Consider the following 16463-nt stretch of genomic DNA (forward strand, 5'->3'; position numbering starts at 1 on the left):
TACCTTTAAGGACAGACTGTACAGATACAAACAACTCATTTAAGAAAAGGGGACACCTGGTTCTACTCTGCTTTATCCTTCAAGGCTTTTGGAAAGAGGCATATTCTTACCACATACTCAGGTCAGTAGGGTTAGCTCTCTTTACTTCCAGGATAGAAAATCAAAAGAAATAAACTCAAAGCGGGTATAAGGGCATCTTATCTAGGGATTTAGGAATTAATACCCTGGGCTTACCCCTAGCAACCTCTTTGCTTTCATTATTTTTCCTGTGAGCTTTTTCAGGGATATCAAGAGAAGAATGGGACAGTGTCTGGTTCTCTAGCCAGGCTTGGGGGGGAAAAAAACCCTGAAAGTGGGCAGGAGTGATAGCTAAGTAAAAAGAGGCAAGCAAGTTAGGTCTCAGATGCCTGGGCCCAAAAAAGGAGGCCTGACATTTAGCAGGAATTAAGTCTATGGATTTCCCAATACACCACACCACACCCACCCACCTACTGTGGAAAAAACCAACACCACCGTCTTCATTACAGATAACTGTGTCAGAAACATACTTCACTCAAGATATAATTATTGAATATGACTAATATGGTCAGCCCCGATTATCAGGCATGAATAAGCAACATATCAAAATATTACTAAGAATATTGACCAGTACTTCTTTTAACATTTCTAGAATAAGCATTATTATGCTGTCTGCAATTCTACACCTAATATGGTTTACAGATAAAAAAAATCATTAATCTCAAATGATTCCAATGAGAAAGCCAGACAGCAGATTAATCCTGACTTGCTCGTGTGGGAGGTGATGTTCAAAATACCTAAACTGCTTCTTTAAAACAATCACCATTAATGTGTGGCAACAGTATATTCCTCAGCTTTTAAAGTAAGAAGTTATTTATGCTCAAGTGAAAATCAAGAAGATAAAAACCAAAGTATTAAAAACCCTATAAATTTTTTAAAAAGTCATTCTGATTACCTTTTAATAGTTTTCTTATTAATACTTGTTTTAAGACAGTGTGAACTTTTCAGAAATTAAGACCAAATAAAAAGAACAAGAAATCAAACACACATAATCCATCTTCAATAAAACTAGGAAACATGGGTCGCTCCATACCTCAAAAAGTGAAGACAGAAAAGGGTCAGAGCAACAGTACACGATTTAGTATAGTGGGGTATGATCAAACCTAAATGCATGACAAGAAGAGTAAATCAAAGTAAGTTGATTCTACCATAGAATCCTAGCAGGGCTCAATTAGAGGCAAAGATAAAAAGAAAGGAGGGGAAAAAAATTAGAGTCATCAGGGACTGCAGCAAGCACAATGTGGAGGATTAAAATCTGAAAGTCTGTATAAGGAACAGATACACCAACAAGGTTCCCATTCCCACACTAACTAGACAGAGAACTACCATTTGGAGGTGTATTTTTTTAGGGGAAAAAAGGGTGAAGGATCAACATCGAGTGAAGAAGTGCTGAAGTATCAATAAAAATGACTTCAGTGAAAGTCTGCTGTGGAAAGGTGAGGTCTCCATCTCCTCTATCTCATCTAGCTCCAGGACGCGTTTATAGGCGAAAGAATAGAGGATCTTTCTCAGCACCAATTAATCCATAACAGAAAAAAGACCTACAGACACTGATACTTGGAGTGTCTCAGTCAACTGTCAGATAACCACATAACTGCCCTACAAAGAAGCCTACATTCATAGAACTTCTGATCAGCTTTTCAGAATTCCACTCTTAAATATGATCGGTGAAGGACACCAGACATCTAAAAAAGGCCTTTGACATGGAAGAGAAAGGCTAAATCAATATCAAAGAAAACAGGAACTTAGAAAAGTGATACACCCCTGGCTGGTGTGCCTCAGTGGACTTAGAGGTGGCCTGTGAACCAAAAGGTCGCTGGTTCGTCTCCCAGTCAGGGCACATTTCTGGGTTGCGGGCCTGGCCCCCAGTTGGGGGTGTGCGAGAGGCAACCACACATCGATGTTTCTTTCCCTTTCTCCCTCCCTTCTCCTCTCACTAAAAATAAATAAATAAAAGATTTTTTTTTTTGAAAGTGACACAATAAATTTCCATGCCCTGGCTGGGTAGCTCAACTGGTTAAAGCATTGTCCCAATACGCTAAGGTTGCGCGTTCAATCCCCCATCAGGGTACATACAAGAATCAACCAATGAATGCATAAGGAACAACAAATCTGTGTTTTTTTCCCTCTCCCTAAAAACCAATCAAATAATCAATTTCTAGAAAAGTCTCAGAAAGTAAACAAAAAGACAAGGAAGTAAACAAATGGGAAAGATATAAAAAATAGATGATCAGTCCAGGGCGTGTTCAACATCCAACTAACTTCAATTTCAAGACAAGAAGACAACAGAGGGGTAAGTTATCAAAGAGATCATAATAAAATTTCCTAGAGCTGAAGAACTGAAACTTTTAAGACTGAAAGAGTAAAGATAAACAAAATAAGAATCAAAGCAAGACATATCACTATAAAAATTTAAAACATCAGAAATAAAAAGAACATCTTAAATGTCTTCAAATAAAAATACAACTATAGGATTGGGAGTCAGAATGGTAAAGAACTTCTCAACAGAAACATTCAAAACTAGACAAAAATGGAGCAAGATCCTGAGTAAAAATTACTTTCAACTAAAAAACTGCACCCAAACAATCAAACAAGTATGAGGATATAATAAGGAAATTTTCAAATATGCAATATTTCCCCCTAAAATTTACCTTCATGCATCCTTTCTCAGGGAGCCACTTGTAGGTGATCACCAAAACAAGGGAACAAGAGCATAAACTAGGGAAAAGGAAGATGTGAGACCCAGGAAAGAATGAATCCAACATTGAAGGAGTCAAGAGAATTCCAAGAGTTGTGGTAAAGGGCATTTCCAATATGGCTAGCAAGCGCAATACAGAATGTCTCTAAGAAAATAAATGGAACTGATAGATTATCTAATAGTAAGTATGAGCACAGAGCACCGGCCTGAAAGGTATTTTACAAGAGTTGTTGGAAGGTATGAGAAGACAATTGTAGATCCAAAAGAACTGAAGCAAAATAAGAGGACAGGGTAAAGAGAGGAAGGTATAAAGAGAGTCAAATAGAAAGTCAATCTATAATTCCAAAACTGATGAAGTAAGTGATAGCAGAATATGCTTATTACTTAAAAACATGAAGACCAGAACAAAGAGCTAAAAGAGCTACCTCAGAGAAGAGTTGAAAGAGCCCAGCCCAAGCAGAAAGAAAACAGGAATAATAATAATCAAACATATTTCATGTTCTAAGAGCACTTATAATTTTGTTAGAAATATTTTTTGACTGAGAATTTTAGGCCAAAATGTGGATTTTATAGCAATTAAAACTATAGTTTGAGGGAAAAAGAGGAAGGAAGGAATCACCTTTTTAAGCACCTTCATGGCAAATATTTTCCCAGTATTTGCTCCTGTTACTTTTCGTACTTGGAAAACCTGTATAAAAATAAAAGTGTCCGTATGTCATTAAAGGCTAAACTATGCTAGTCACATTCCCTTAATTCCTATTTATAAGAAAGAAATGATACAGTAGTTTGTATTTTCATAAAAACTAGTACCAAGAAGGGCTGGTGTGCAAAAATGAGGGGCTAGAAGAGCAGACTACAGTAAAGATTTAGTACTGAATTCTGTTACACAGCATGGGACTTTCCTACTTGGTCTGCTGACATCTGGTGGCAAAGTTGGGCAATGACCAACTAATGATGAACACTCCATGTTTATACATAAAATACAAGTTTGCTTAGAAAAAGCTATAATCAGGGTTCCCAGGAGCGTAATACCAAACTTAAAAATTATAAAATATTTCATAAACTTCTCCCAAGGATGCCATTGTTCTTGCATCACACAAAACTATTTAATAATAGTTGACAGGAATTATTGTTTACCTATTCCTTTAAAGAGCTAACTATAAAACATTTTCGTGCAACAGCCAAAATATGTGAGACTCAAAGTGCATGTGTTACACATTCAAGATGATTAGAACATACTAAATGTGTCCTTAAGCCTAAGAATGTACTACGAATGTCACACTTCACAAAAATTAACACTATACAACATAAATAATAGTTACCCAACTTTGATAGAGAATGGCTAGGTATAAACTCTCTTGGGCAGAACACTCAAAGATCTTAAATTAGAAAACCTTGGGAGAAACTATGAAACTAAGAAATTCTATTTATTTTTCTTCTCCCCTCTTATATTCATCAACTTCCCTAACGCTCTAGATACTTTAAGTCAAAGAAAACCAATTCAGATTCACAGACAACAGTAACAGATATTAATGTACCAGGCCTCTTGAAAAGTTAAGGAATGATTGGTTTGTTTTTTAAGAAAATACCTATAGAAGGTACCATTTAAAGCCAAAGAAATGAATCTTCTTATAACAGACTTCACCTGGAACAGCTGCTATTTATTTAATCAACAAATACTGACTGAGGGTCAATTATGTGCTATGCTTTTACGTGTATAGTGGTAGAAACAGGAGAACTCCTGTACATTCCTCAAATAATACAGGGTAAGTGATTATATCCTTTGCTGATAGATAGCAAAGATGGAAGAGGACTACTGAAACCAGGATGTAAAAAATCAATCTACCCAAGACAGACAACAGCTCTCATTTCAAAAACACGTCCTACCTTTCCATAGCCCCCTTTACCAAGTACCCGTAGTAGCTCAAAACATTCTGGTCTGATTTTTTCTGGCCCTCTGTTCACACTAGTTTCTGAGATTTCAAATTTCTCACAATGTTCCATGCCACTGGAGAGAAAAGCAAAATCAAAAGTAAATTTGCAAAAAGTTAAATTACTTTCAGCATACTGTTAGAAAGAGAAATGTAATCTAATTCAGTAAAAGGAAAAAAGTACAACACAGCAAATTTAGTATCTGTGTTCTAAGCAAACAGAATGATTCAATGACATGATAGGTCAAGATTAGGGTGGCTTGACAAATTGCTTACTTATCTGCTTGTTTATGTAATGTGCTAGCAAGTATTTATTTTCATAAGCATCAAGCACCCCCGAACTAAGATAAATCACAACAAGTTTGTTAAGTCAACAAAGGAAAAAAGACTTCCAGTTATTTAAATTTAGTTCATTCAAAATGTTTATAAAATCAAGGATTATCCAACCTGGGCAGAAAACCTAGGAGCATTCTAAAAGTACCCAATTAGTTCAAGTCTTTCTGCTACATAAATTCTTGCTAATGAAAATATATCCACACATCTTTCCATATGGGCTATGAAAGTGATTTAAAGACTGTGAAAGGGTGGCAATTTTGTCAGTCACTTAAATGCTTTCTATATGAGTGATCTCAGCCTCACCCCAACCCAAGGGTTGGGGTACAGAGCAGATTAATCACCATACTCCCCTAATGGCATGTGCCTAAAAGAACTTTAGATTGAATGGTGTATTATAAGCAAAACAAAAATGATTTGACTCCTGGGGGCATTTCCAATAATTTTATTTTTCAGTAATTCCTAACCCATTCAGACTCATATTTAGGACACTCTGAATCTGAATGGAGATCTTTTTCTAAAAATTCATACGTGATCACAAAACCCTGGATATCTTACTATATTGATGCCAAACTCAATAAACTAATTTTATATATATATGAGAAGATATTTAAGAACAGTTCAATAGAATCACATGATGGCTATGAACTGGAGCTGATAAACCTACTTGTAAGAAAGACAGCACAATGAAATATTTTCATATAAACTTACAGTTCATATGGTCCAACTCCCCCATGGTCCATGCTTTCATTTAACTGACCCTGAAAAACATGTTAAAGTTTTAAAGATAAATAATCTCATAAACATAAAATAAAAATGTTTAATGCTTCACTCCACTACTGAAGAAGGAGAAATGAAATAACCCAGACTACAAATTCTCTATACTTTAAATGGCAAATGTAGAGGTAAACAAAATAAGGTATACAAAAAATTCTATGGAGATTTCACTTGTCATTTTATATGACAACTAAGCTATAGATGATTTACAAATAAAACCAGGTAAGTTTTTTCCTTCAAAAAATCACATACATTTTGTGTTTAATGACACGGAAGGTGTTACATTCTAAGTCTGAGTTACTAAATCCAATGTTTTATACAAAGTGTTATTCTGATAGGCAAGACTAAGATAAACCTTATATAATTACAACCTAACTAAGCCTAAATTCATCACAACCAGTCCAAGATATTGTAGTGTACAGTGTAGCCTATCAAAGCAAAATAATTAAGCAACGCTCTCAAATTGTTAGGAGTCATGCTGGCCAAACATTTATTCTGGCCATAGTATAAGCAAATGCGAAACTTAATCCCTATATACCAGCAATGAATAATTCAAAACTAAAATTAAGATAACTCCATTCACAGTAGCATCAATAAGAATCAAATACTTAGAAAAAATTTAACAAAAGAAGTATAAGACTTGTACACTTGATAACTATAAAATATTACCGAAAGAACTAAAAGAACACCTAAATAAATCAAAAGACATTCATGTTCATGGATCAGGTGACTTAATATTGTTAGGATGGCAATACTACCCAAATTGGTCTACCAATTCAACTTAATTATATCAAAATCCCAGGTTCCTTTCTTGCAGAAATTGACAGGCTGATCCTGTAATTCATATAAAAAAAAAAGCAAGAGACTCAAAACAGCCAAAACAATCTTGAAAAAGGAGAACAAAGTTGGAAGACTGATACTTCCTGGTTTAAAAATATACTACAAAGCAGCAGCAATCAAGACAGTATGGTACTGGCATAACACAGATATACAGATCAATTAAATAGAACTGTGAGCCCAGAAAAAAAAACAAACCCGTAACTGATTTTTGACAAAGATGCCAAGTAAATTCAATGGGAAAAAAATATCTTGCAATATTTGGTGCTGGGACAACTGAATATTCACGAGGGAAAACTTACTTGTGATCCTACTTCACACGATACACAAATATTAACTCAAACTAAATCACAGACCTAAATTCTTAGAGGAAACCTAGGAGGGAATAAATTTTCATGATCCTTGGGTAGACAACGATTTCTTAAGACATATCACCAATGGCATGAACAATTAAGAAAAAAAATCCAATCAACTAGATTTATTCAAAATTTGAAACTCTTGTACTTTAAAAGATACTATCAATAAAAGTGAAAAGAAAACCCACAGAATAAGAATATATAAAGAATCAGATAATCCTATTTTTAAAAAAGGGTTAGGATTTGAATAAGTATTTCTCCAAAGAAGATGCACAAATGGCCAATAAGCACATAAAAAGTTGTTCAACATCATTAGCTATTATAAAAATGCCAACCAAAACTACACCATGATACCAATTCATATCCACTAGGATAGCTTTATTAAAAAGACAGAAAAATACCACATCCAGCAAAAATGTAGATAAACTGTAACCCTCATACACTGTTGGTGGGTATGTAAAATCATATAACCACTTTTGTGGCTCAGTGGATTGACTGCTGGCCTGCAAACCGAAAGGTCACTGGTTCAATTCCCAATCAGGGCACTGGGTTGTCTGGGTTGTGAGCCAGGTCCCCAGTTGGGGGCATGTGAGAGCCAACTAATTGATGTTTCTCTCTCCCCTTTCCCCTCTCTCTAAAACTGAATAAAAATCTTTTTTTTAAAAACATGCAATTTATTCAAAAATTAGTGTTACTATATGATCCAGCAAACCTATGCCAAGTTATCTACTCAAGAGAAATGAAACTATATATTCTGCAAAGACTTGGGTACAAATGTTCACAGCAGCATTATTCACAATGGCCAAAAAATGGAAACAACTCAAGTGAACATCAATTGGTAAACTAATAAATATGATGTGGTTGTTCCATACAACAAAATACCATTTGGACATAAAAGGAACAAAGTGCTGATACATGCTACTACATACACGATCCTCAAAAATATTATGTTCAGTGAAAAAAGCCAGACAAAAAAGGCCACATACTGTATGATTCCATGTATATGGAATGTACAGAAAAGGAAAATTTATAGAAATGGAAAATAGACTAGTGGTTGCCTAGGGCTAAAGGTGGCAATGAGGAATGAACCCAAAGTTTCTTTTTAGGATGACAGAAATGTTTCAAAACTAAATTGTGGTTATGATTGTACAACTCTATCATTATATTAAAAGTAACTGAATTGTAAAAATAATAATAACCTGGTAACAAATATATTTATATTAATGTTAAAATTATAGCTTTGAAATGAGCATTCTTGAATATAGTCTTATGAACTCATTCAATTTATACAAAAGAGTATTGCTTAATTGAAAATAGGCTCTATAAAATTAGAAGTTTTTAATGAAAATTTTAAGATAATTCAAAAATTCTTTAAGTGAACATACCTCTCTTCAAAGGTGCCAGTACACAATCAAGATACACAAAGAAAACTGATAGTATTCTTACACAATGAATGCTGAAATAGCCCAAACAAGTTTTCAGATGTAAGTTGCTCATGGTATGAGCAAGTCCAGATGACATCTAACACGAAGATGTTTCATGATTAGACTGAACATATGGATGGGACAGTATCAAGAAAAAAATATTCTTGCAGTTTCAGGTTGATAGTTTCTTGTAGGGGTGGGGGTAGAGGTGATTATGGCTAAAATGTTTTTTGTTGCTGTTTCTGGTGCTTCGCCTAATCACCTACAATGGTGTCACTTTAAAGACAAAAGACTAACTTCTCTCAGCTATAATAAAACTAATTATTATATAATTTTTTAAATGTTAGTTATACTTAATTCTAAATTAAAGACCACAGAGTAGTTAACACTGAACCACATCTTTGAAGCCACCTATAAATATATGCCTTATGGCTATGTTTCATTTCCGGAGCTGGCCAGGCCTGTATTACCACCTGCATCTGTGTTTATAACTTCCTACCGCTAACTTCTGGAGCAGAAGCATTTGAGACACAATTCTTTTGTTACTTAAGTTTCTTTCAGAACAGCCTCACACTAGAAGCATCAAATGTTAGTATAGTACATACTGACAACTCTCTTTCACAGGAATCCCTTTATTCAGATTTCCTTTTCTGCTGCTTTAAGCATTATGACTCAACCAGTGCTATTTATGTGTGCCACTATGATTGATAATGTAGTATCACGCTCATCTAAGGTACTATACAAGATATGCTGTTTCAAACTAGCCCACCAGGCCCTGTATAGTGTGGCTCAGTGGCTTGGGTGTCTTTACCCAGGTCACATCGATGTTTCTCTTCCTCTCTTTCTCCCTCCCTTCCCCTCTCTCTAAAAATAAATAAAATCTTAAAAAAAAAAAAAAATCTAGCCCACCAGAATGTTCATTTGCAGTTTTCAATTAAAATTGCATATAGGTTCAAGTAAGTATGACTCAAGTCCCAATGAAAGTAAGCAGTTTATAAAAATTTAAATAGTTACAGAATCAGTAAAATATTTTTAATCTAGATACTCGTTAAATCATTTATCCATTGGCTTTGCTGTTCATGGACAGTTCCTTATAAAATAAGATTCAGTAATTCAAATGGACTGGAAGAAAGGGGTGAACTTTGCCCACAAGCTTGGTCTATTTAAAAATGGTTTATAGTAAATCCCAGAAGAAAACTCAGGCAGCAAAATCTCAGACATTTCTTGTAGCAATATTTTTCTGATATTTCTCCTCAGGCAAGGGGAACAAGAGAAAAAATAAACAAATGGGACTACATCACACTAAAAAGCTTTTGCACAGCAAAGGAAACCATCAATACGATAATTTGAAAAGACAACCTGCTGAATGGGAGAATATATTTGTCAATGATTCATACGATAAGGGGTTAATTTCCAAAATTTATAAAGAACTTACATAACTCAACACCAAGAAAACAAACAGTCCAATGAAAAAATAGGCAAAGGACCTAAACAGACACTTCTCCAAAGGGGACACACAGATGGCCAATAGACATACAAAAGCATGCTCAACATCACTAACCATTGCGGAAATGCAAATTAAAACCACAATTAGATGTCACCTCATGCCTGTCAGAATGGCAATCATTAATAAATTAACAAACAGCCCTGGCTGATGTGGCTCAGTGGATTGAGCACTGGCCGTGAACCGAAAGGCTGCCGGTTCGATCCCCAGTCAGGGCACACGCCTGGGTTGCCAGCCAGGTCTCCAGTTGGGGGCTTGTGAGAGGCAACCAACTGATGTTTCTCTTGCACATCAGTGTTTCTCTCCCTCTTCTTCCCCCTCCCTTCCCTTCTCTATGAAAATAAATAAAAATAATCTTTTTATTAAAAAATCAACAAACGAGTATTGGCAAGTATGTGGAGAAAAGGGAACCCTTGTGCATGTTGGTGGGAATGTAAACTGGTGCAGCCATTGTAGACAACAGTAAGAAGTTCCCCCTCAAAATTAAAAATGGAATGGCCTATGACCCAGCAATTCCACATGGATAAAAAGTGGTGGTACATTTACACAATGGCATATTACTCAACTGTAAAAAAGAAGGAAATCTTACCTTTTGTGACCGCATGGATGAATTTGGAGAGTATTAAGTGAAATAAACCAGTCAGAGAAGGACAAGTACCATATGATTTCACTTACATGTGGAATCTAATGAACAAAATAAAGTAACAAAACAGAAACAGACTCATAGATACAGAGAACGGATTGACAGCCATCAGAGAGGGGACGAGGGGTTGCGGGTCTGGGTGAAAAAGGTAAAGGGATTATACAAAACACAAAACAAAAAAACGCAGACACAGACAACAGTTTGGTGACTGGCAGAGGAAAAGGCAGGCGGGGGAAGGTGGAAGAAGGGTCAGGGAAGGAGACTTGACTTTGGATGGTGAGTGCACAGAACAGTGTTATAAGAGCTGTACACCTGTACGGTTTTTTTAACCGTCACCCTAATAAATTCAATTATAGAAATAAATAAAAAATAAAATAAAATGTCCCATGGTATATATCTACTACAATGCAAGATAAGAATTGATAACAACCTTTTTTCTATAATTTGTCATAATCATTAATATTTGAATGTATACTATCTATATAGCACTTTGTTTTTCAAAGCACTAAAAAATTTTAAAGTTTTTGCTCAATAAAAATCTGATATCCCAATCTGAAATTCATGCAGTAAGATCTGCAACTAATTCAAATTTTTAATTAGTAGAGTAAAAATTGAGGATTTTACATATTCCATTACAATTTTCTATTACTCTCTTAACTTTGTATCTTCATAGAAAGCAAAGGTTTCCGACATTTTCATAGGCTAATGAAAATCTCTACAGAGCAAAACTTTCCCTTAGTTTCAACTCACTGTCCGTAACTTATACCATCACCACAAAAGAAAAATAAAAAATAGAAAAGATCTACCCTCCCCCTACCAAAAACAAAATCTCTTATCCTTTGGTTTTACAACAGTCCTCTGAGGTCTATCAGGGTCTTTTTTTGGTTAGGTAGCAAACATTTAACTTTATCCATAAATGTATTAAATTACTCTCCTCATCTTTTACTCACTGAAGAATTAACAATGCTATGTAAATACATATATTTACTAATACAGATCACTCAGTGTAACATATCTAAAAAATGTATCTCTAAATAGGACCAGTGATGTAATTTAAAAAAAAAACAAAAAACACAGCCCTAAAAATGCAGCCTGTAATATAACTACTTTTATTATTAAATTTCTAGGTAGAGGTGAAGGTAAACTTGAATGACTGATTCCTTGGCAATGTCTAACAGTGACAAGCTATATTTCCATGAATTAGCTAAGTGCTTAATATGCCAAGATATTTTAAGAATACTTTATACACTTTATCTCATGTAATCCTCATTTATAGACAAAAAAAAAAAATGTCAGAGATTAAGCAATTTATTCTAGGTCACATAGTCAGTGAGCATGGCCAGAAGGTTTTGAATTCACTTTTGACACACCACAAAGAAACACATTATGAAAACTAGCAAATGCAATGAAGAAGTTATATAAGGGGGTGGAGGGATTGAGCAAAAAGGACTAAGGACTCGTGGACATGGACAACAGTGTAGTGATTGCTGGGAGGAGAGGGGTGTAAGGGGACTAAATGGTAATGGAAAAACACAATAAAAAATTAAAAAATAAAAAGAAGCTGTGCAACAAAGTTTGCTGAACTGAGTCAGAAGACGTTACCACTGGGTACCTACATGGTCATGGGCAATCATCTCTCTGGTCTATGCCTCAGTTTCTTTACTATAAAATGAAGAAGTAAGGCTACTTTGATATGCATTGATGTTTAAAAAGTTTGTGTACTAAAAGTTACAAATTCACAAATCACCAGAGTAATTATATTATTATAAATTCTTCTTCTTCTTCTTTTTTTTTTTTTTTGAGAGAAACAGAGAAGCCCTGGCTGGGGAAGCTCAGTGGACTGAGCGCTAGCCTGCAAACCAAAAAGAGAGAAAGGGAGAGAGAGAAAGGAAATGAGAAAGGAAGAGGGAGAGAGGGAGATTGATTTGTTGTTCTACTTATTTATGGATTCCTTGGTTGATTTTCTTTTTAATTGAATAATTCCTTTTATTATTATTATTATTTTTATTTTAGAGAGAGGGGCAGGGAAGGAGAGAGGGAGAGAAACATCGCTGTGACAGAGAAGCATCAATTGGCTGTCTTCCACACACATCCCGACCAAGTACTGAATCTGGAACCCAGGCAGGTGCCCTGACCAGGAATTGAACCAGGGACCTTTGGGTTTGCAGGGCAATGCCCAACCAACTGAGCCACACTAGCCCAGAGCCACTCCACTGGTTGATTCTTCTATGTGCCCTAACCAGGGCTGGTATTATAAATTCACAATAGCCTGATTTTTTTAAAACCTAAGCTTCTCTCATTTTTTAGAAAACTTAAAATTTTAGAGGAACCTGGATGTCACTGAATCTCCTTTGGTGGCCAACCCAATCCTGCTCTACCTCTTTTGGCTTTTCCACCTTGAGGCAACTCTTAAAATAACACACTCAAAAGAAATACTTTCAACTCCAAGAGAATTGCTAAGTAAGATATACGACTGTCCGGAAAAAGTCCAGCCATTATTAACAGAACGAGAACGGTTTGTGCGACACTGATGTAACCAGGCAGCCAAGGAGAGTGGACTGGAATGTGCATTAGTGAACAATGATAAATTCACTGAACTAGTCAGTAGGGTAGACAATGTTGGGTGAGCATGTGTACTGTATGGCTGTGGTATTCAAATGACTGAGTGAAGGGATGGGGGGTACAAGGGGACTAAATGGTAATGAAAAAGAAATACAATAAAGATTAAATTAAAAAAATAAATACTGTTGGGTCTGTAAAAAGTCAGGTTCACAAAAAAAATTCACATTATCATTTTAAATGTTTTATTATATTCCATCATATGGGTATATTGGTGAACATTCGTTTCAATTTTTTCACTACTAAAAATATTTCTCCAACAAGCAGCTTTTTAATGTTTACATGGTGACTTCTGTAGGATATTTTTTTTTGAAAAAAGAGCTAGTGGTTCAAAGAGTATACACATTTAAAATGTTATTGTATATTGTCAACTTGCTGTCTAGAAATATGCCAATTTTTACTCCCACTGTAAGGATTTAAAAATGAGGAATATATCACACTTCCAAAACTGACCATGAGGAGGGTAATTCCTCTGGCCTTATGTTCTTTCTATTTAGTCTAATATTTGAAAGTAAAGAGGTAAGAAAAGTACAGACAATATAAATAGCAGCCAAAATAGTATTTTTATATTTCAGTGCCTCACACTATAGCATACACTACAAAGTGGAGTGTCGGGTTATTATAAACTACTTCCTCATGACTTTCCACCAGTCATAACCTAGTTTAACTGCCCCCACCTAAGTGCTATTATTACCTGTGGAAAATCCAGACTTAGGCAAGACCCTCTTCAGGGGGAAAACAAAAACAAAAACAACAATACTGAGTGAGTAAAGCAATGAATCTGCATCAAATTTTGCGTTAAGCTTGAACATTCCTCCGTGAGAACGATCTGGATGATTCAGAAGACCTCAGCTATGGGCAACTGGTGACCGGCAGCTTCATCAGGACAACGTGCCCACTCACGCATCATGTCTCGTGCAGAGTATTTTTTGGCGAGCCATCAAACCACCCAGGTGACTCAGCCCCCCTACAGCCCTGACTTGGTGCCCTGTGACTTCTGCCTTTTCCCAAAACTAAAATCACCCTTGAAAGAGAAGAGATTTCAGACATTCAATGAGATTCAGGAAAATACGATGGGGCAGCTGATGGCGACTGTGTGATATCCCATTTTGAAGAGGACTGAAGTGTCATTGTCCTATGTACAATGTTTCTTGTATCTTCTTCAATAAATGTCTCTATTTTTTATATTACATGGCTGAATACCTTCTGAACAGACCTCATATTTTGCTAAAGCTCTTCCTCAAAATTCTCTTTAATTACCTTTGCTATTTCCCCAAAGTTCCTCTCCCCAGAGTAGTGGCTACATGTCTTTCTTTTCTATTTCTACCAGTTTCTCTGGCCTCCTCTTCCATACCCTGTCAAAATCCTATTTGCTTATACCCAACAAAACATATGCCCAGGAGTAGGCCAAAACCAATGAGGTTCTAGTTCATAACAGGTACCTGAATACAGTATTTTACTGCCAACTTCTTTAACTTCTCCTAATAAACCAATGGTTTCTATCACTGGAAATTCTATCAGTTCAACTAATGAAGATTTTATAAAGTACCCTTCATATCAAGTTTTTTCCCCTGCCCTGCTCCAAAGCCACTGCCATATGGAACCAATATAACTGGCAAGAGGAAGCTATATGTAACCAAAGTAATCCCATTTTAAGTTGTATTCAGTGTATCACATGTTTCATTAAGAGGCTAACTGGAATTACATATACAAACGTATTTAAAAGTACACATCTCAATATCCACCTTCCAAACGGTAATGTTGATTTAGACTCATTTGATTATGAAAAGAACAGTATTACTTTAACCCACCGAGTTTCTTAAAGTTTTCAAAATTCTTTACATATAGCATCTCAATCTTTTGTCAACAAGCAGGGCACAACTTGCTGGAGGAGTAAAATCAGGTGAGATAAAGAAAAGGAAACTCTTATGCAGTCAGAGCAAACGCCAGACTTCAGTCATTAACCCACATACTCTTCTAGGCAATGGAGTTTAGAAACTAAATTATCCTGAGGATTTTCCCAGAATCAGTGATCAGTATGGCAACATCACTTTTAAACTTAAGGTATAATATGTGCTTTTTCAATAAATTTATCTTGAAAAAAGAATATTCCATAAAGAATGACAACCTATTAAGACAGCAAAGGTAAAACCAAGCTATGCATTAGGAAAAACAATTCTAAATTTAACACCCTGGATTACAGCAAGGAGAGCCCTCACACCACCATTCACAAGTCTCAGTTGAAGCAACTTATTTTTGGCAAGTCAAATCACAGCTGTCAACGCTGGGTTTTTTTCCACCCCAAAATTACATAAAATATTTTGAAAAAAAAATGCAGACATCTTCAACTGTGAGAAAAGTAAGCTACAAATGCCGTGTGTCGTTATAAATGCTTTTTCTTTAAAAAAAAAAAAAGTCACACGGAAGGGGGTTAAAAAAAAAAAGCAAACAAACAAACCCTGGAAGATGCAGCAGAGCCCCCTTGCTCCCGAAATAAAACTCCTGGTGGCTGTAACAGCAGCGGCAGCGCTACTCCCGACAGAAGTTTTCAGCTGTCACTTCTAACAGCTGAGCGCTTCCTAGGAGAGAAGCGACAGGCCGAGAAGAGAGGTGGTTGTCGGAGGTCTGAAGATTTAATACTTGAAATCTTACACTCCAAGGGAAACCCTTCCGCACTTGACCTGCACTTACGGGACACCCAACACGCGCTACACCACTCGCGCCCGCTACACTCAAGTCCAACAGCTGGAGGAATCGACCACGCGCCCTTTCTCCCTCCACGACTGCTCCGGGCTGCGCAGATCTGGGGCTGGGGACGCGACCTGCACCTGAGAGCCCCGCAGCGGCCTCACACCTAGGGCCAGGTCCGCTCCGCCCGCTCTCCTCTCTCGGACCGCGCGGTGCTTTTGCTTCTCCTAGAGACTACTCGCGCCCCCTGGGTCTCCGCGATCCCGGATGCGCCTGGCTTTCAGGGCCCGCGCCGCCGCCCCGGCCCTGTCACCTCCGGTCCCCCGGGACCCCGGGCCTCACCCCCTCCTCCAGCTCATCCTCAGAGCCCGCGTCCTCTGGCTGGTCCAGGTCTATGTCAAACACTCCTGCCATGTCCTCAGCTTCCCTGTCTCGGAAGTCCGGCGCTGGGTAAAAGCCGTCCCGCCTCCGTCGTCGCCTCATGGGCCCGGACCCGCCGCAGCCACTGCCGCCGCTGCCGCCATCACTGGCTGCTTGGGCTCAGTGCGTCTGCGCCTAGGCCTTAGACTGGCTCC

The 16463-nt window shown here is 36.9% G+C and overlaps 1 protein-coding gene across 3 annotated transcripts in view; it reads right to left on the minus strand.

Annotated features, from left to right (window-relative positions):
* RPS6KB1 (ribosomal protein S6 kinase B1) overlaps positions 1-16435 on the minus strand; it is a 41342-nt gene extending 24907 nt beyond the window's left edge. For 2 of the 3 annotated variants that reach the window (XM_054574860.1, XM_054574863.1), the window contains exons 1-4: positions 16231-16435; positions 5752-5801; positions 4664-4784; positions 3396-3464 (exon numbers count right to left, since the gene is read on the minus strand). In XM_054574860.1, the coding sequence (XP_054430835.1) occupies positions 3396-3464; positions 4664-4784; positions 5752-5801; positions 16231-16371 (381 nt within the window). In that variant the 5' untranslated portion in view covers positions 16372-16435. Of the gene's footprint in view, positions 1-3395; positions 3465-4663; positions 4785-5751; positions 5802-15658; positions 15720-16230 lie in introns of those variants that run through there. The other variant, XM_054574861.1, reaches the window with a different exon arrangement.
* Between the last annotated feature and the right edge of the window lie 28 nt (positions 16436-16463).

This window comes from Pteronotus mesoamericanus, unplaced genomic scaffold (genome assembly GCF_021234165.1).
Source record: "Pteronotus mesoamericanus isolate MK-2021 breed Mesoamerican mustached bat unplaced genomic scaffold, CSHL_Meso_final contig_269, whole genome shotgun sequence".
Taxonomy (NCBI): domain Eukaryota; kingdom Metazoa; phylum Chordata; class Mammalia; order Chiroptera; family Mormoopidae; genus Pteronotus; species Pteronotus mesoamericanus.